Source organism: Pteronotus mesoamericanus, unplaced genomic scaffold (assembly GCF_021234165.1).
Source record: "Pteronotus mesoamericanus isolate MK-2021 breed Mesoamerican mustached bat unplaced genomic scaffold, CSHL_Meso_final contig_74, whole genome shotgun sequence".
Taxonomy (NCBI): domain Eukaryota; kingdom Metazoa; phylum Chordata; class Mammalia; order Chiroptera; family Mormoopidae; genus Pteronotus; species Pteronotus mesoamericanus.
Window position 1 is genome coordinate 17,066,012 of NW_026555247.1, and position 21,501 is coordinate 17,087,512.

The 21,501-nt window shown below is 45.4% G+C and overlaps 1 protein-coding gene across 5 annotated transcripts in view; it reads left to right on the top strand.

Annotated features, from left to right (window-relative positions):
* FHOD3 (formin homology 2 domain containing 3) overlaps positions 1-21,501 on the top strand; it is a 427,145-nt gene that overhangs the window by 55,847 nt on the left and 349,797 nt on the right. For all 5 annotated transcript variants that reach the window (XM_054583546.1, XM_054583548.1, XM_054583549.1 and 2 more), the window contains exon 3: positions 12,156-12,220. In XM_054583546.1, coding sequence (XP_054439521.1) covers positions 12,156-12,220 — 65 coding nt within the window. The remainder of the gene's footprint in view (positions 1-12,155; positions 12,221-21,501) is intronic.

Below are 21,501 nucleotides of genomic sequence, written 5' to 3' on the forward strand. Positions count from 1 at the left end.
TGAGGAATTCCATTACTAAGTCACATCAGATCCTACTCATCATCACTTTTAAAATTACTATTATTAGGCCAGTAGACTTGAGGAAATTCTATTACTGTAGTTTTTACCAAGCATTTGACCATGATATTCTTATATATTATATAAGATTCCATAATTCAGGCTGGATGACCGTCTAATTGGGTGACTTTATGGCTCCTTGGTCCAGGAGTGTTATGAGTAAATCATTGTCAACTTGAAAAATATCTTTCGTGGTGTCATAACACCACTAGACCATATCCTGTTTGATTTTTTCTCTTATCAAAAATTGAATGATTTAGAGAGAGAAGCTTAGAAAAAACAAGGGTTACTATATTAGACAACAATATCAAGAATTAAGAGTCGGGAAGAAAATAACCTTTATGGAGCACCTGCCATGCCAACCACCATGCTAGGCACCTAATTCAAGGTATGTTTGTTTAATAGTTTATTCTCTTAACAGTCATGTGGTTGGATTTTATCATCTCCATTTTTCATTGGAAACAACTGAGGGTAAGAAGTTAAATTACACAGATAGGTCTGCAGAACCAGTCGATGGTAGAGCCAATCCTAAACACAGGTATGACCAATTCCCGAGTCTGTTCATTGTGTTTCACTTTATCATGCTTCATGGATGTTGCCTTTTTTACAAATCGAAGGCAAGACCCTCCACCAGAAAAAGGTTGCAACTTACTTTATTGTGAGACATTATTGAGGGACTCGCTTTATTGCCTTGGTCTGGAACCAAACCTACCATATCTCGCAGGTATGTGCGTACTCCTCTGCCATTCCAGGAGGGTCAGGGCAAGGGCACGGTAGGTTCTACTCGGGATGTACATTTGCACCTTTGATGCCATAAGGTTGGTTCCTGCCAAGGACATCTTCAGTCCCAGGCTAAAACACTGCCTGTAGTTGAAACAGCACCCAGCCATTCTGCCGGTTGGCTCCAGGGAAGAAACGTTTGCTCTCGTCCTCTGGCCCCGACACTACAGCTCACGCGGTCAACACCAGCCTCCAGGTGCTGAACTTTCTTTCCTGCCATTCCTAAGGAGCCAGGGACCCTGCTGCAAGGTCACCAGAGTAGATCCTGGGCCTACTTTCTTACTTTGTTCCCTTCCGAATCATCATCACCCGGCCCTGGGCCCCTGGTCCTCGGCCACGTTTTGGCACCCTAACAGCATGTGATTCTGGGGAAATGAATGACAGCGAGAAGGCAGGACTCACAGCGTGGGCAACTGCAAACGGGGGCAGGTAGCCCGAAAGCTGTTGGGTTGGGTAGCTGCACATTTGACAGGTGTCCCCCAAACTTACCCCAGATGTGGGGTTTATGTTTTTGAAAGTCTTTGTTTGTGGTAACCCACCCCTTGTCCCCTGGAATGCACTGTCCAGAAGACACTGGACAGAAGAGCGTGAAGAAGCCACCTTTACTGATATCTAGTGGGCAGGCCCCTCTGTCCCTGGCCTGGATTGCAGAAGACCTGCCAGGATCGTACTGTCCTGGCATTGCCAGGTCACCACGGCTATGCCCTGGTTATTTACTGCTGCCGAGCGCTGGCACAGCTGGCTGGAAGGAGCCTGCAGGCTGAGCCCTCTGCAGAGGTGGCGGGTGTCTGGGCACTTTTGCAGCGTCACTGCACTGAGCATCCCTCCTAGGTTCTCTCCTGGAACTGTGGCATTTGGCAAAGTCTGAGAGCCTGAGAACTCATGTCTCCCACAAATGGGAGTTAAAATGTAATTTCTTCCTGGTTAACAATTGTCCTTTTTAGGCACGAGGAGGTCAAGTGAAATACCATTCTTCTCTTGATTTCTTTGTGTAAATTATAGCAAAATATCTTCTAATGTGTGACCACTCGTGGAAGCTATGTGGCAGGCTATGTGAAAAGGATAATGTTTTTAGTACAGTATGTTCCGAGTGAATTTTCCTCGCTGGAGGAGTTTGTTTCTTTGTTCTTGTTCATTACCCTGCTCTTTTATGCCAGGACTAAAAATTAACTCACCCCTTGTTTAGAATTATCACTCAAGCTATAGCTGTTTGGAGAAGAGAGCAAAGACCTTCAAAAGCGGAAGGACAAAGCAATTATGCTAGAAGAAGGGAGCCAGGTCTGTGCGCTGCCTTCCAAGGCCGGGAAATTAGCAGTGGAAACAGAAGCCCCGAAGCTTCTGGATTATTATGCCTGACCTTGCCATGGTGTGACCTTGGGCAAGCCGCTTTATGTCTGATAAGAGTTAATCAAATTTATTTACAAAATGAGGACAATATTACCCGACCCTGTTTCCCTCCTTGTGTCAGCAGGATTCCAACAGGGCCTCTGGCATCTGAGGAGAGCGTAGTGCAGGGCAGCATGCTTCGTGGTTAGGGGCACGGGCTTTGTGGTTAGTCTGGTGGCTGTGAGACCATGGGTGTGTTACATCATCTCTCGGCGCCTCCATTTCCTTTAAGTGGAGATAATATAATCACAATACTGCCTCCTTGGGTTGTTGTGAGGTAAAATGCGATGATGTATCTAGAACAGTAAGCTCGTTTCCTGCATATGATACGTACTCAAAACGAGTAGCCCTTACTATAATTATAGTCAGAATTTGAGAAGATGGTACTTTGAAATGGAAATCATTGGATTTTAGACCTGGAAGGGCCTATGCATTTTTTTCCCCCCATTTTCTTCTCCTTTCCTCTCCTCTCCTTCCTTTCCTTCCTTCTCACCTGCCTGCCTTCCTAAAAAAAAACAAAACAATAACCTGGAGCCTTGCTCTCAGGGCAGAGCTGGGCCAGAGCCCCCCACCCTTTTTGCCTATTCCCACCCTACTCCCTCTGAAAGGGAGCTCGTGCCAGCTGAGGCCCCCAGGGTACTGTCCCTAGAAGGTGGAGTGGAGGGGGCAGTAGGTGGGAGCATTGCAGAGCTAAGAGTGGGCCAAAGAAACTCAGTGCTTTAGGGACAACGTAAGGACCAGTGTGGTTTCTGGATGTGGCGTAAGCAACAGGTGCTCCTCACTTTGAATAACTCAGAACATTCCCCTTTTCCTAGGCTTGCCCCCTGAAGGCAGCTGCTGCTTATCTCTCAGTTTGCCTGTCTTTCAGGGAGGCTGGTAAATACTTACGCCAGCCCCCTCTTGTCCCCAGGGGTTGTGTGGCAGCGGGGAGAGCTTGGCAGTATGAGGCTTGAGGCTGAGAAATGAAGAAGTTGGGGTAGTAGGGGCGGGTGGCCTTGATCCTGCCAGCTTTGCAGTGGACATGCTTAGAGGGGTGAAGGGGATTGGGAGATCTCTGGTTAGACTCTTAGACACCTAACTGCCCCAAGGATCAGTGTGTGCAGGGAGTCCACGAACCCTTGAGGTTTCTGCACAGTTGGTGGGTGTGCAGGGCTTTTGGATGGGGAAAAGTTTCATCAGGCTTTATCAGATTCCCAAAGAGTTCTTTGCATCCCAAAATGTCAAGTTTGAGGGAATAAGAAACAGTTTTCCCTTCTCATTGTCTGATACAAAGTTAACCTCATCCAGTCATATCTGCATCTAAATATGGTAGAATGGAAAATCACCTAAAATACATTTGGAACCTAAATCCAAACCTACTAAAACTGAAAAACCAAACAACAAACATAGACTCTGTACAAGTTAAAACAGACTGTGATTCAGGTGTGGGGTGAGGGGCTATAAAAAGCTTCCCCCTCTTTTCCCCTTCAGTAATTACCTTCAGCTTGGAGTGCAGGTGTGTTGTCGTCTGAGGCCCTTTTGGCAAACCAGTGGAGGGTATTAAGGGCCTCCTGTCTTCTGAGTGCTGTGCAGGGCTAAGTGCAACCACCAAGACCTGTCCCTGGTCATGGTGGGGGAGAAAACCGGCTCTTTCAAAGAAAAGGTACGGTCCGGGGCAGTTCAGTGCTGGGCTGAGGGGCGTAGCAAACAGGGCCCTTCACACCAGCTCTGGACCAATGCTAAGGTGGCTGCCTCTGAATCCCACGGGATAAAGCTGTTTAAAATGCTGGTTTCTTGGTCTTGCTTCAGGAAGTTTGGCCTGGGTCTGAGAATGTTGGAATCTACGGCATAGGTTCTGGATCTTGGAGACTATTGCAACCACCTGAGCAACTTTAACAACTTCCCTCCCGCGTCCAGCCCCAGACCAATGACATCAGGCCTTGGAGGTGGGCTCGGGCTTTTTAAAGCTCCCACCAGGTGATTCTACTCCATGAGGGAGCCCATTCCTGAAAATGCTGCAGTGAGTCAGGCAAGAGAGAACGAACCCCCGGGCTGAGTGGAGAGTGGAATTTGACAGGCCCTAAATATCTTCAAATGCCGGATTGTACAATGGGACAAGGACGGCAGCAGGTAGGAGTGGGGAGCCCAGGTAGGCCCTGGGCTGGACCCTATGGGTTGGAGTCAGACAGAGGAGAACTGACCCGCAAAGAGGGAGCTGGGACGGGACTCCTTGGGTAAGAGGGAGGGTGGGGTGAATGGACAGAACTCTGAGAAGGGAGGCTCTGGCCAGATGTGGCTCACTGGGGAGTCACCTAATGGACCTGGGGACCAAGATAGGCAGGTAGAGTGGGGTCTGACCAGTTGGAGAGGGGGAGAGAGCCATGAATCTGAAGATGTGGTACTGGTTGAGTAGAGAGAAACGAGAGAATAAAATGGACACATGAAATTAGGTGGATAGCATACAGCTAGATGGTAGACTGCTTAGAGAAGTAGTGGGGGCCATTTGGGGAGGGGAGGAGAGGTTTATACATGTTAGTCTGAGGTTCCTGCAGCCACACTGCAGGTGCGAGGTGGCCATGTGAGAGGGGCTGGCCTGGGAGCCAGGCGAAAAGCATCAGCGAGCAGAGAGGCTGCGGGGTGATCCACTGCAGGAAGGGAGTTGTAAACCTAGAACTTCTTCCAAAAAATGAAGTCTATTTTTAAAAAGTGGATACTTAGGCTGTCTCACGGACTCTGTGTTGGTTACAAGATGCCCTAAGAAACCCAGGCTTAGGGTGTGGCTTTCATCTCCGGTGCTTCATCGTAGTTAAAATTTTGCTGCTCTTCCTCCAGCATCGCACGGAGGCAGGGAGGTGAGTACTGGCTAGGGTACAGCTTCCCTGCTGTAGTGAAGAGATTCCAAAATACGGCAGTTTAAAGAAGATCAAAATTTCTTCCTTTCTGTGTAAGAGTTTAAAAGGGGGGGCGGTCCCTCTCAGCGCTGGTAGAGGATTCCATCTCCTTGGCCAGAGTTGCTTTGGCTTTTCCTTCTCATCTGCCTCCCAGCGGCCGGGAACAAGGAAATGCACAGACAGGTGCTTGTCCATTCCTTGCGCACAGAGCTGTCACTCACATGCCCTTGGCCAGAACTTGGGTTCACGCTATGAATGTTGGCTCATGTCCCATGCACCCTCTACTGCTCTTACTATGGGTGTACAGTGGTCCCTGCCTGAGATGGTGACGAGCAAGTGTTGGAGGCCATTAGGCCAGCCCATATAAAGAGCTTTTTCAGAAGCACCACCACCAACTTCCACATACAGTTCACTGAGGAGAACTGTGTCACATGGCCACTCTTGGGGGCCAAGGAGACTGGAGAAAGCAGTTTTTCAGTGGGTACTTTGTTACCTCAGACGGGATTGGGTTCTTCTTTATAAGGCAAAAAGGGAAAATGGGTATTTCACTAGCAGTGTGTGCCTTAGCAAGGAGCGAGAATTTCACAGGAAGGGCAGTTAACACCACGCACAGAGCAACCAAGCTGCGAGAGGACCAAGGCAAGGCCAGGGGAGTAGTGAGGAGGAGATTTGGGGTGTCCTCAGGGAGTGAGGAAGCAGCAAAGTAGTGGAGGAGAGAATAGAGGACAGAAGCAGAGGCCCAGGATCCCACCAGAGCTGGGAGCTGTGAACAGGTTCAATCAAGCTTTCTTCCCCATTAGGGGAACCTGAAGAAATAGAAGTCAAGTCTTCGCTTCTTAGGTTGGACACAGAAAACATAATGTTATTATCCCACTTTACAGACAAGGAAGCTGGGGCTCAGAGAGGCTGAGTAACTTGTCCAAGATCACACAGCTGGCTTTGGAGCCAACGCTTTTCTCTGCTACTGTCTGCTAGGGAAGACCAGCATGCGTCTGCAGATGAATCTGTAGCAGCTGGCTCTCTTGGACTTGGAGCTTTGGAGCAAAGTGATCTTAGCCAACACTGTCTTTTTGCTTCCTGATGACTAGTTCAAATCCTTCTTCATTTCTTGACTCTTCAGACATATCACTGGCTGAGTCTCAGCTCCAGAAGCTTGCTAAAACGAAGCTTATTCCTGGGGCAACTGCTGAGGGGGCCCCCATTTCTGCTTCTGCCACATGGTCAAACATGTTTTCTACTCTTGATTGAAATTATAGTTTAGTTCTAATTTGAGTGGAGGAATATTTGGGGGGTGTTAATTATGTTGGTCACAAGAAAAAGTCATCAAGCTTTTGGCTTTATGCCACTTAATAAATTAATGTGTGCACTTGTTCTTACTGTCACAAAAAGACTTTATATGTTATTCCTGTAAAATTATTCTCATGAGAGACAGGGCAGAACTGAAACCCATGGGAGTCTGTGAGGCTGACTTGGTTAACCCAGATACTCCCTCTCTCCACCCCAATGGCCCAAGGCTGAAGACATTATTGTGGGAAACACTTATGTATTCTGAGAAGCCAGGAAGTTTTGGAAAGTTCCTTTATCGGCAGTCCCCTTATATCCTTGGCCTGTTTGCCTTGATTGGAGTCTCCTCGAACTGTGCCTCTGTTTTAGATAGTTCTCTTGCCACTTGGGTAGCACTGGCCTTGGGTCCGGGCATCTGATTGGCTGTGTCTGGTCTCCAAAGCCAGTGATGTTTCCCTGGCAGTGGCTGTGCTGATAGGAATGGAATCTGAGTCTCCCTGGGGAGTTTCAGGTCACATTAAATTGTTTTTGCCTCTGGGCCATCCTGCAACAAACAGGCAGATTTGGAAGGAGTGGCAGCTTTGAAACTGATACAGTACGACAATATCAGGGAGGAAAGGATGCTAAAGTGCTTATGCTGAGTCCACATGGACAGCCTCGCACTGATTTTTTTTTTTTTTTGAACAAGGAAATTCTATGAAGGTAGATACCGAAGTTTGTAGTAGGGTTCTCCAGAGAAATAGAACCAGTAAGATACCTGTCCATCTACCTATCTACCTAATCTATCTAATCTAATCCATCTGGTCTACTGAGTCTATCTAGAGAGATTTATTTCAAGTATTGAGAATTGGCTCACTCGATTGTGGGTGCTGGCAAGTCCAAAATCTGTAGAAGCGGGCCAGCAGGCTGGGCATTCAGGTAAGAGCTGATGGTGCAGCCGTGAGCCCAGAATCTGCAGGGCAGGCAGGATTTCCGTGTTGCTGCTGCCTTGAGGCAGAACTTACGCTGTACGCCTCATACAGAAGGGCATGAGGGATGGAAGGAAGGAGCACCTGTCGGGGGTGATGGGCGCCCAGGCTCTGGGTCCGACGGTCTGCGTTGAATATGAGTTCTGTCGCCTTCTAGCTGTGTGACTTCAGCTATGTTGCTTAACCCTTCTGGGCCTCAATTTCCTTATTTTAAAAACGGCAATAATGTTACCTACTTTATAGGAATTTCGTGCAGATCAAATCTGTATAAAGTACTTAGAATCTTGTCTGGCACACGATAAGCATTCCATAAATGTTAACAACTATTATGATTATTATTTTCCAAACCCAAACCAACACAGTATCCCACTCAGTGCAGGGAAAAGTATACCCATGATTATTTAATTTTCCTCTGAAAGTTTTAGCCACGAGACAGGAACAGAAGACAAGGACATATTAACTACAAAAGTGGGGATAAGATGACTATTTTTAAATAGGTGATATGAGTATCTCCCTAAAAGAAGCCAAAAACTTCAGCTGAAAGATTTTTAGAATCACTTAATAACAGTGAGATGGCCACCTACAATGGGAATACATAAAGATCAACTTTTCTCCAACATATCATTAAAGCTATACATTTAAAGGGGTTTTATGATGAGTATCCTCGATACATTGATATTTGATATCAATTAAGTCTTAGGATAAACTTTATTTGATCCTGTTATATTATTTTCATAATTTGGTTTGCCAATATTTTCTTAGATATTTGCATGTCAATTTTTTATGTGTGTCCTCTTTGTTAAATTTTAGTATTGAGGTTCAACCACTAAAAAAAAAAAAAAAAAAAAAAAAAAAAAAAAAAGCAGAGGTGCTTTGGATTGGATTGGCCAAGAAGTTTATTATGTTTTTTTCTATAAAATAAAAGACACATTTTTCATTTTCACCAATAACTTTATTGCTTTGGATAGCTTGAGTATGTCGACTATGTCCCGCTATTGGCTTCTAGTGGGTAGAGGCCAGGGGTGCTGCTAAACATCTTTCAATGCATCAGACAGTCCCCAGCAAAGAATTATTTGGCCAAAACGCCAATAGTACCAAAAAACTTTGCAAACCGCTTTTGACACGTTTGATCAATCATAGCACCTTCTCCATACACTGCACAAATTTTTTTTTTGCATTTCAGTTCTATTTTTGCCTTTCTTGAAATAATAAAGCATAATATGCTGAAAATGTTGTGTATCTTCTTCCATATTCAATATTAAAATGGCTACACAAAAATTCACCATTTCAAAAAAAATTTTATTGTGTTTTTCCATTACCATTTAGTCCCCTTTACCCCATCCTCCACAATCACCACACTGTTGTCCATGCGGCCTTTTTTCCTTTTTGCTCAGTCCTTTCACCCCCTACCTTCCCCCTTGCCTCCTTAGCTGTCATCCTGCTTTCTGTGAGTCTGTCTCTATTTTGCCTGTTAGTTCAGTTTGTTCATTAGATGCCACATATGAGTGGAATCATAGGGTACTTGTCTTTCTCTGATTGGCTTACTTCACTTAGCATAGGGTTCTCCAGGTCCATCCATGCTGTTGCAAAGAGTAAAATTTTCTTCTTTATGGCCAAGTAGTATTTCATTGTGTAAATCTCTCATAGTTGATGTGTTCACTTATTTACTGATGGACACTTGGGTTGCTTCCGTATCTTGGCGATTATAAATAATGCTGCCATGAATACAGGAGTGCATATGTTCTTTTGAGTTAGTGTTTTGGGTTCCTTTGGATCCAGAAGTGGCATGGCTGGGTCAAAAGGCAGATTCATTTTTAATTTTTGAGGTATCTCCATACTACTTTCCACCATGGCTGCACCCATCTGCATGCCCCCAAAGTCACCAATTTTGATAAGTTTTTTCTAAATGTACACTGTATTCTAACAAAATTGTTTCAAATGAAGTTAAAAACAACTAAGCACTACCAGAACCATGGCACAGAAAAAACGTGACAGACATTTTGGCCAACCCAAATACCCTCCGTGAGTCCTGGAGCAGGTTGTAGCGAGGCAGTTGTAGAGCAAAAGGCCGGATGCTGCTGGTGGACTGTGGAGTCAGACGCTCTGTTTTCAGGCCTGATTCCATTCCCGCCAGCCCTCTGACTTTATGGAGGTTATGCCATTTCTACAAGCTTTGCTTTTCTCATCTGTAAAATGGACATAGCGATGGTACCCACATCCAAGGTGGGAGCAAGTGGGGGTGGGTGAGGGAAGGAGGGGAGATGAAGGACACTGTCTGTGGACCTGGCTGCAGTCACCACCGCTTGTCTCCCCCGGCTGACTCTCTCCTTTGCCTATAACTCCCGGGATTTGGGGCCTCATCCCATTGGGCGGCTTCCACAGCCCTTGGCTCCCAGGGTTTCCACAGAACTTCCACACAGATTTCTCCCATCGTAGCGTTTTGTGAATAGGGGCAGGCAGGGAAGGAGGTATAATATTGGAATGATGAGAGAAAACTACTACACAGTAGACCTTCTTTGTTCTGTGGTCTCTTAAATAGGGTTTAGCTTAACCCATCCAATCGATTGCCTGATTTCTCAATGGGCAACACAGAAAAAGATGGTTCCACTAGAACATCCTTGGAAAGACTGTCCTAGTTTTCATGAAGGTGCCTGGAGTCCTAGAGTGACCGCCCCACACACTCCTGGTGTGACGGGAGAATTGTGTGGGAAAACTTACGCATTTCCTCCAAGTGTGACTTTGCAGTTGTTTGAAGGTTAAAGCAGGGGCCCTTTGAACTTCTCCAGAACTTGAGGTATTCTGAAATTTTTTCTCTGGCCACCCATACATGCTTCCTGACTCTGGGCATCTAAAGCATGTCCTTTGCTCACTGTTTGGTATTTATTGTTGACTCACACTGCTGATAACACGAGTTGCAGACAGTGCTCAGATTTGAGCACTTCAGATTTGTTCTTCCTTATCGTTAGGGCCTTGCTACCTTCTGGGGTTCCACAGTCTCTGTTCCCCTCTCTGGGCAAGGCCCCTCACCCAACAGCAGCCTCCCCTACCCCAGAACGCCTTTCCTGGCTGTTCTCAAGAAAGGCCATTCAATAATTCAGTTCAGTGCACCTATCTGAAACTTTCTTCTTAGTACAATCACACGACTTGAAGGAGTGACAATATCAGGATTGTTGAGAGAGAAAGATATTTTTGTGTGTGTGTGAGTGAGGAAGAAAGTTTTGACGAAGTCTGTGCTTACAGGAATCACAAACTTGTCTTCGGAAGATGGGCCAAGGGTTGTGTATTTGTTCTTGAGACTGGTACCTGCACACAGCAAATGTACAACAATCAAATGAACAAAGGAAGAAGGAGGGGCTCCTGGGGATTTAAAGGGACTAAAAGCAGGTTCTCCACCTACAGGCAGGGCAGGAAGCTACTGCCTGGTTTTATAGGTCTATCCAACTCGCTTTTCTTTCTCCTTTAAAAGAATTAGAAAAAAAAAAACAAACCACTTTTGAAAGCACATTTTCCCCTCTTACCTGATCTCAAGTATAAAAATAAAGTTGCTTTAGGGATGACTATGAATTCATAATCCCAATATTAACAGTGTACTCTGGTGAGGTGTATGTTCCCTTCCCCCTCCCACACAACCATAAAACCAGGAGGCAGGAGAGCACTGCCAGACTCCGTTATAGACAAAGCCCTGATGGGCAGAGTTGAGAGTGGCCAGAAGAGCGATTGGAAGGGGGGTTCAGCCGCTGAGAGCCTCAGTGGGTTGGTTACCCGCTACCGTGCTGGTTGGCTGGTTTCATTTTACCTTTTGTCCACTGGCTCCCCTTTTCTCCAAATCTCAAAGCCTTTGTGACCCCCAGGTAGCCAGGACTCCTATTTCTTCCCATTGATCATTTTTTTTGGTCAACTGCCTTAGTCCTGCTTTGGATAGAGTGGGATGAGTCCTGGTAGATTCAGAATTGGGGAGAGGGCCATTTTTTCCTCCTCGTAAGAAATGGAGTGAGCCCGGGCTGGTGTGGCTCAGTGGACTGAGTCCTGGCCTGCGAACTGAAAGGTCGCAAATTCGATTCCTGGTCAGGTCGCATGCCTGGGTTGTGGGCCACATCCCCAGTTGGGGGGAGGGGGTGGTATGTGGGAGGCAATCGATTGATATTTCTCTCACACATTGATGTTTCTCTCCCTCTCTTTCTCCCTCCTTTCCCTTCTAAGAAATAAATACAATTTTTTTTTAAAGAAATGAAGTGAGAAGGAAACAAACGTGGAGCAAGGTGTGCAAATTGGTGTTCCTGATAATAAATAACCTATAAGCTCTTTGGTGGACTCTCATCTTCCTCTAAAAGATAAAAACCCTGCAGCTTGAATTGATCCACAGCAGAGAAGCTCTTTCCAATTCCCGCACTATGTGTGTCCCTTTCCGATATCCAGAAAAATGTAAAAATAGCCATGGGAATGATCAAGCAGATTTGTGTTACTACATTCCTGGGATTTTACTTTATGGGCACAGATTTTAAAATTTTCCCAACATGGTTAAGCAATGAGTACATACACACTCTGTGGATGGAATGAGTTGACTGGGTTTGGCAATAAAATGTCTGTGTCAGTCCAAGAGAGTCAAACTTTATTATTTTATTTTCTGTAAAGCCCTGTGACATCACGTTATTTCAGGATAGATCCTTGTTCTGTTTAGGTCCCCGCTTACCTGGAGCCTCTGTCAGGTGGGTGCGTCAGAACTTTCAAGTTGATTGACAGTGTCTAGGCTTCTTCTCGTCGACTCCTTTCATGCCCATCGATGTTTCTTCTCCTGTTTTCCCTCTTTTAGGCGGGGCAAGAAGCACAGCATCATCCTGAGGACACAACTCTCCGTGAGGGTCCATGCCTGTATCGGTGAGTGACATCTGTAGAAGGGGATGCTTGCCATCTGCCCTCAGTGATTAAACACATGATGGCCAATGGCACTCATGGGAATATGATCATTTTTATGCTACCCACTTGGGTTAGCCCCTCTCATTGGATTGTTAGAGTTTTTAGCGAAGCAATTTATAGCAGTAGTTTTTGAAGCCCTGCTCCACCTGGCTTCCTTCGTTTTCAGTTAGAGTATAGAGCTGGAGGTGGAACGTCGGTGATGTGGTTCTTCTTGGCGATGCTGGGGGAGATGAGGTCCTCCCCGGGCTGTGCCAAGGCGACTCTCCAGCCAGCTGAAGTGACCTCCATGTGCTTCCTGGTGGGTCTGCAAAGTTGCCTGTGGGGAAGCGAGGTCTGAGGCACCAGTTTCTGTTCAGGAGACTGAAACGGAGATCTCAGATCAGTAGGGTGTCAAACGGAGGTATCTGTGGCCCAGAATGGCTTGCCTGTGGCTGCTCAGGAACCCCATGGGGGCCATTCCTGCAGCCACTGATTTTTCTTTTTTCTGGACCCACTGGTTTCCCAACATTCAATACACAAGGATTGAATGGCAATGAAAGAATTATTTATGCAAAGTAGACAATCTCTATGTAAAGCGCTTCTAAAACTGGCTTGGTTTCCTCATGGCTTTGGGCCAAATTGAGGCAAGTATGTAATATAAAAAGAAAAGAAAGTAACTAAATTTTACTTTATGCATAGAAGTTGTTCCTGTCTGGTAATTTTGCTTTTACTTAATACACATTGTGGTCTTAATTCAGGCCTCTCATTAGGAGAGCATAAATCATCCTCTGGAGGCCCAGTCTGCACCTGGAGTGTGGTGTGCATGGGTGGAGTGGAAGGAGTCATTTCTGGTCCTTCCTCCTTCCTGCATCCCTGATGGAGACTCAGGGAAGAGGGTGAGGGAGGCGCGGATGTGGAGGGAAATCTGTGTATTCCTTCATTTGGGGTTAGGTATGGTGAAGCTGCAAGTGCCTTGAGTGACAGCTTTTGTTCTAACTCTGTGGCTAGGAATGATTGCGTAGCAGACTCAGAAACCTCAGGAGCTGGAGGGTCAAGGTGTCAGGAGGGTTTTAAACTTGTTGGAAGCAAAGTAAGGTTTACCTGTAGGATCATCGGCCAACATAACAGTTTTTGCTTCTCAACTGCCTGTAGCACTGAGTGATCATAAACCATATATGTGCACTTGATTATATTTAATTGGTTGCTTTTTTATTTTCTTCTTTCCATTTTCCCCCCAGTTATTTCATATTCATAAATCATGTCTATTTGAAGAAAAGGCCTAAGACTCTTTTGGGTAAACTTCCCCCACCCCATCCGAGAACTAGAGCAAATTCAGGCACATACGGTGCAACTGTTCAAGTTCAATATTGGCAGAAATATAGCTGATACCCAGTAGGATTTAGGGCATGAGTATAAATGGGCATTTCCCAGGAATAGCAAGGCACTGGAAAGCAGATTTACGCTAAAATGGGCTAGTTCAAAATCTTAACAAGCTAGCTCCTTTTAAGAAAATTCACCCTTTTGCAGTATGTGCTTAGCTATTTTAGTGTAGAAGTTTTTCTAATTAGCTACCATGTTATGGACTCACTGCAGGAATGTATATGTATTCTCTAGTCCCATGTAATCCACGTAAAACCCATGTCTTATCCCTGTGGCGTGCTGAGCACCTCTAGCCTGTCCAGCCTGCTCTTTCCCAGGACACAGGACACAGGACCGTCTGCTCGACGGGGTAAACTGGGTGCTTATGGACCAGTGTGTTTGTTCCCAAACCTCCTTAAGCCAATTGCACTTATTATTGGAATTTTGTCATTTAATGAAATGGTAACACGAATATTTTACAAACTGTTTAAATATGAGTATAAAAAGTCACTGCTTTGAAAATTCTTTGACTGTTTTGGAAAATATTTAAAATTAGTACAAAAGCCTTTTGTCAACATAAGTGGGTTGTGACAACAATAAAAGGTGAGAGAATGTTGTAAAAATGTAGGATTCTAGTCTTCACAAGTATCTTTATTCTTGCTTGACTTAAAAGAAACCGAGGGTGGAAATCATAGGCCATGTTATTGAAGTGGTTCACGAAAGAAGGTCCATACAGAATGCTAGGTAGTAGACCATTCCTTATTCAAGGAAAAGTCATGGGCCAAAACGGCATGAAAGCATGTTTCCTCGTGTGCTATAAACAGGGTGACCGACTGTGCCTCGTCACAGGCAAATCAGGATAGCTGGTCTCAATAGCTGCAAGTTAAAGTTTTATGGTATGTATTATTTTTAAAAGGATTTTCTGCTTTAATTAGCTTTCACCACTGATTCAGTCTGAGGATGTCAGATGAGGGTTTGACTGTGTAAGTAAACATCAGCACCCCCAAAAGGCAAAGTTTTTCCTATGTATTAAAAAATCCCCATTCCTATTATTTGCAATGTCTGGGATGGATTTATTACAGTAGCACTGCATGTTATCCTTTGGCTATGTACAGAGAATGGAATGCATCATGTGTATGAAGTACCAACATCCATTGTGACATATTCTTTCTGTTTCTAAATGGCAATACAGGGGAGATTTCTTTGGGATAAAAAAACCAAACCTGGCACAATCTTCAGTCAAAATGACAAAGGAAAACATGACAAGGGGGAAGACCAAAACCTTTCACATCAGTTGTTTGTTTCTTTTCCAGGTTATTTTCCCTCTTCACAGTATGATAAATAGTTGAGTTATTATAACATTGGGCAAAGGCTGCTGTGTGATACCTTCCATCATACGCAGCTTCCTTCCTGCCCACCTCATGGTTAGATTAAAGGATCCAAGATCAGCTTTGGCTCATGGGTTTAAAATGCTATCAAAAAAATTTCTCCAAAATAATGTTTTCCTCAGCCTGCATTCTCTTCTCCTTCACTCCTGTTTTATTAAGTGCAAGGCTGCATGTTGATGAATTGGAGGTGACACGCCTTTGGAATCCTCCAGTGTTAACTTTGGAACTCTGTACCAGTAGGGACGAGAGTGGAGTGGAGCCTCCATGATTAGCAACTGAGCAAACCTCATGCAAAATGAAGGCCACGGGGGAACTGCTTTGATGATCAGAGTTAGCAGCTGAGATAGGCCTTTTCTGATAGCGCAGTAGTTCTGAAGCACTTGGCAGGAAGTTGGAGTGAGGTTTTGGGAGCAGGGAAAGTGCCCTGTTCCCCAGTTTATTGCACCTCTATCTTCTCCTCTGTAATTTTTATTTCTTTGCACATTCTTAGTGTAATCACTAGATGTAACATATTGTGTGGCAAGCAATATGTGACTTGCCTCCTTAATCTAGCTTTAGTCCCTCCAAAAAAATGATGGTCACATCATGGGCATGAAGTTACAGATATGAAAAAAAAATCCTTTTCATAGGCGTGAGAAGTCTGTATTTTATGAGGTTAGCTAGAGAAAATAAATTTTTTGGTCCCTGCAAGTGATCCTATTTCCAGACACCAGAAGAATGTTTGGAGGGCCAACTGGCTCTGATGACTAAATCTCACCATGAAGAGAAAAGGAGCAGAAGAATTGTGGGTGAGGAATGGAACCGAGAATTAAAAAAAAAAAAAAAAAAGATTTGAAGTCATCAAGATTCTCAAGTTAATGTCTGAATGGTTTGTACTGGCTGACTTTGAAGGCATGTTGTTAGGCTTCAAGCTCCTGTGCTTCAGTTTCTGAAGCAGACCCTGTTTCCTCATTGGGAAACGAGCCCTGTTGATCGATCGTCTGGGACAGATAAGACTGACACTGTCAAGTATCCAGCAGTAGTTAAACTGAAGGATAAAATATGGGCTGAAGACTCCAAAGTGTCATTTATTCTAGTAGTTGTGAAGAACAACCTGGCACAAAGGTCTTCAGAGGCATGTGCCCAAAACTATGAGACGATGAGGTGCCCCCATGAAGGTGGAAATGAGATGGGTGAAGCGACTCATCTCTCCACGAGATTAGTGTCATTGCCCATTAAAGGTCAGGTCACAGGGAGAAGACAACTTTAAAAGGCAAGAAAACAATGCAGGAGGTGGCTGTTCATCCACTGATGCAGAAAAGTAGTCAATTTCCGGTGGAAACATCAATAGAATGCGGCGTCAATATGTCGTTTGCAAAGCATTTTCTTCTCAAAGAGCTAAATCATGCAGCTGCCTGCTTTGCAGTTATACCGTTATAGAAAAGAGGTGAATGGCCATGGGGCAGTTCTTCAAGAAGAACCTTCTGGTGCAAGGGGGCCTGAGGGAATCCATCTTAGGTGCTTATTGCCTGTTTAGAAGAGGTGGCTCCGCGGGGCACAGGGTGAAGCAGGATCCCGAGGCCATGTGCAGTCTAAATGGGAAAGATCCTGTATCCGGGTGGGCTTTCTTTGGTGGTGATGGAGGTGGTGCGTGTCTGCATGGAGTTGGTGACAGCTCAGGGGCTCGGGCTGAGGTCACATTCTGCCCAGTGTCTCAGCCACCGTGAGCTATACGGTGTGGAGCCCCCGGTCTTCCGTGTTCAGGGGGTGGGGGGTGGAGCTGCAGTCCATGACCCTGAGCTCCTCCTTCGTTCTCCAGTCTCCGTCTCGAGTTTTGTCTTTCATTTTTAAGCTCGTAAACAGGAGCATGGCTCCTCCACCCTCTCTCACCTTGCTGAGCTTTCTGACTGGGCGCAGGGCTGCTTTCTCCCTGCCCCTCTCTGCCCCCACCCCCCCGCCCCCCCGCTTTTGCATGCCCCGTCCTCTACGCTCCATGTGAACTGCTTTTGTGTGGCTGAGCTGCCCTGGCTTTGCAGGGAGGCTCCCCTTCAGCTTCCTTGGCTGGTGTTACACTTGCCCTTCTGGTGGGCTGCTGAGTGACACTGGACTTTGGACTTTGGATTCCAGTGTGATCCGTACTGTCCCTTGACTGACTATTTGGAATCTCCGTTAAAACTAGAGGTTTTCTCCTGGAAACAGCAACATGCCTTTTTGGCACTGTTGGGCCTAATAGCGCGTGGGTGGCATTTCCAGGCGGGAAGCCCTTCAGCACTGTGGTGCCGAGACAGCGGGGCCTGTGCAGAGACAGGTGTTAGCCTGGCGGTGCAGCCCCTCTGGGCGCCGTGGGGCCCACAGTGCTGCTCATCATCCCCTGTCATGTTCGTATGGCAGGCCCTGCCCATGGATGTCCATGTGTGACTGCAGGAGCAGAGTAAAGCGGGCTGCTCTCTGGTCAGGAGACCCCCATAGAGCCATTCTCCCTCCTCTTGGCCCCCCGCCCTGTTTCCCGACTCCGGGCCTTGACCAGGGCTCCTTGCTGACTCCTTCCTGCATCCCCACTGGCGACTGCTTTTGCCCCGTCCTGCCTCAGCCGCTGCAGCCTGGGGTTGGGGGGCGGTGCTCCTTCCTCTCTCTGGGTGTCGCACTCGCCAAGCTGACAGCATCCTGTCTGTACTCTTCCCTAGGGGTGGTATGTGCATTTGGTCACATTTCCTATTTTCTGCCTTTGACATTGAGGTCTGGTTCCCCAGAAACTCTGAAGCCCGTCTCCCACCCCCACGGTCTCCTGCAGAGTCACCTGAGTGCTCGGCTACAGCCTTGGCCCCCAGTGGCCTGGATTTGAAATCCTGAGTCTCCCTTTGCAGCAGGAGACTTGTGGTGCCTGCATTTTTTTTTTTTTTTAAAAAAACCTCCCTTTTACACCCCATCAAGCCTGTGACCCATTTTTGCCCAGGGTTCTGTTCTCTAGGTAAAAACAAGCTCTGTGGGTTAATCAGATAACCGCCTCCCATCATCTGTTTCCCATTAACCTGCCTCAGCTCCCAGGAGGCAGAACCCACAGAATGTCCACCCTGGGTCTGGGCTGGGGCAGGTCAGCCACTCTGTAGGTGGCTATGCCTTCTCCTCAAACAATGCCTGACACATGTGCCACCTCCATCGCCTCACCACCCTGTTCCAAAAGAAGGAATGCAGAAAGGATATGGGGGGGAATGTCGAACAGCCACCAGGTTTGTTAAACTGAGTGAGAGTCTAGTGTTTAAATGCGGGCAGATATTCAGTTCTGTCACATATCTGTCCAGAGATGCTATGATCTCAGTGTATAGAGGTCAGGAATGATTTCTCACCAAAAATGGAAGGAGAAAGTAGAGAATTTAAAGAATGACCCTACCATCTATAGACATGCAGATAAACATACATGTGGTGGGTGGATAAAGAAATAAAGACACACACCTATGAAAGAGTTCATGTGAGAACCTTCCAGACACAGCTGGCAACTCAGATGAGCTATGGGAATTAAGAGCTATTGAGAAAGGAGCTATGAATGTGAACAAATGTGGATTGAACCACAGGAAAGAAAAGTAGGCACATCAGGGTCTCTTATAGCAGCTTTATTTCATATTTGTACTCTCTCGTTTAAACTGCTTTTTCTTTGCCTCTTCAGGATTTTACCTTTCATCTCTAAGGATCTCTAGATGTTGGATAATAGAATCTGAGCATGTGTGTTTGCTTTGCACTGGCCGAATAATTGCCTATATTCTTACTAAGGAATGTGAAATTTTGGCAGGGGGAAAAAAAAAGAGCAGAAAATGTAGTCATATTGGTGAGGACACCTGTAGCAGATGTTACGAGACTAGTTTAAACCGTGAGCTGGCAGTGAGACTCTCAAGCTGCTGTCCAGCAGAACCCGTAGTTATGTCCAGAAAACAACCCCAAGGAAGGAAGCCATTGTGCTGTTGAACGATTTCTGCCAGAGTGTGTCTACACATGCTTCCCTGCACTCGTGCCCCCGCACCCTAAGTCTGACCTGCTTGTGGGTGTAGGATACAAACCCTAGTGACTGGAACTCTGTGCCCAAGGCTATCCCTATGAAGAGACAACTTCGTTTTTGTCACTGAACAAAGTTTACATTGGGAAACAAAACTCTTTGTCTTGTTAATAGAAGTTTTGATCTGTAAAGGGCCTGCCGCTGAAAAGGGGGATGGCGGCTCACAAACGACTTGCTGAATTCTTGTTCTTTAAGGATTAGGTGTGCACCTGTGTGTGTTTCAGGTGTTCCTGAGGGACTCAGAACAGATTCCTGGGGAGGGCGATTCTTGGGGCATTTTACGGATGTCTGTTGTGTTAGAAACACCTAATGGGAAGTATTTTGACTTGGAAAAAAGCATTTGGAAAGCTTTAGTAGTTCCAGCAAAACATGCCACCAGTTCAAGATTTAATTCAAGAAAAAAAAGGTGTTGGGGAATTTGTTACAAGTGCTATAGTCTCAAGTTTATATACTAGAGTAATAGCAATAGAATAGCAAAGAAGAAAATTAAATAGGTTAGCATAAGTGAAATGCCATCATAATTGGAAAAAAAATTCTGTTTTTAATTGTACCCAGAGGTGATGTCAATTATCTGGGTCCTGGATTGTGGTCCCGTGGGCAGGAGGAGGATCTGTTTTAGATTTTTAGGGAAATTTTGGTGGGATAAGCTATGGTCTTAGGCATTCACTCAATACTTCAGTCATTTCTTTTTTAAAAAATATATTTTGATTATGCTATTACAGTTGTCCCAATTTTTCCCCCTTTGCCCCCCTCCACCCTGTACCCCCATTCCCTCCAGCAGTCTCCCCCTCTCTTACTTAGGTCATGTCCACGGGTTGTGCATGTAAGTTCTTTGGCTAGTCCATTTGCTATACTGTTCTTAACAGCGCCCTGTGTATTTTGTACCTACCAATTTGTACTTCTTAATCCTTGAACCTTTTCCCCATTCCCTCATTTCCCCCACCCAACTGATAAGCCTCTGAATGATCTCCATATCTATGATTCCATTTCTGTTCTGCTTGTTTGCTTAGTTTGTTTTTTTTAGATTCAGTTGTTGATAATTGTGAATTTATTGCCATTTTAATGTTCGTAGTTTTGATCTTATTTTTTTTAAATAAGGTCCTTTAACATTTCATGTAATAAGGGCTTGGTGATGATGAACTCCTTTAGCTTTCCTTTGTCTGGGAAGCACTTTATCTGCCCTTCCATTCTAAATGATAGCTTTGCTGGATGGAGTAATTTAGGTTGTAAGTCTTTGCTTTTCATCACTTTGAATACTCCTTGCCAGTCCCTTCTAGCCTGCAGAGTTTCCTTTGAGAAATCAGCTGATAGTCTTATGGGAACTCATTTGCAGGTAACTCTCTGCGTTTCTCTTGCTGTTTTTAAGATTCTCTATCTTTAACCTTTGGCATTTTAATAATGATGTGTCTTGGTGTGGTCCTCTTTGTGTCCAGCTTGTTTGGGACTCTCTGTGCTTCCTGGACTTTCTGTCTATTTCTTTCACCATGTTAGGGAAGTTTTCCTTCATTATTTTTTCAAATAAGTTTTCAATTTCTTGCTCCTTTTCTTTCCCTTCTGGCACCCCTAAAATTCAGATGTTGGTACGTTTGAAGATGTCACAGAGGCTCCTTAGCCTTCGGTCATTTCTTAGTCTTTAAAAAAGACCACTTTAGATTCAATGATCAACTTAGTAACACTCTTAAAATTAGATAATGTATCTATAAGTATTATAAAAGTGGTAAAACGCTATAAAGATGATTAGCTTGAGAGGAACTTTCTTTAAAAAACAACAACAACTAAGAAAAAGAATTCCTGATTGTCACCTTGGACATTTAAAGTAACATGGACCATGATCACCCTATGACTCACCTTTGCAGTGTTGTCCATTCCCATCCACAGTTTCATGGACCCTCACTACCCTTCCTGAGCAATTGGAAGGGCTGAGAAAGGTGAGGCCCCAGGGGGTGGGCCTTTTCCTACAGGCCACATGCCTGGGAGGAGGCAGGACTAAGGCTTGAAGCTCTGGATCCTTGGCTAGTGTTCTTTGCACGGGTCTGCTCCTTCTCCTTTCCACCCACTTTATGGAGCCTTCAGCCCTTTCCTAGAAAAATGGTTGTAGAGACCAATGCAACCCTTCTGGTTTGAAGAGTCTGAGAGATGCCGGAAAACAGCTAAAATGTCTTTTGAAACAGTTTCACCAGGCTTCAAAAGGTGGTTTTCTAGCTGAGTTGGATGTGGCTCACAGATTGCCTTAGGGGAGGGGAAGGTAAATCAGACGAAAAAGCTGGATTTCACCCTGCAAGACCTGCCTATGTTTAGTAGTGCAGTTCAAAGCTCCTCTTCCCAGCAACCTGCGATTCCTGGGGCTGAAGTTTCCATGTTACTCCCAGGCTTCCCTCCTGAGCCTGTAGACACACAGCCTCGCATTTTAGGCTTCCTGTAGGAAAGTCCCTGGAAACGAAGACTTTTAACCGATGAGACTGCACGCTGTTGCTTCTAGCTTTAGAAGCTGC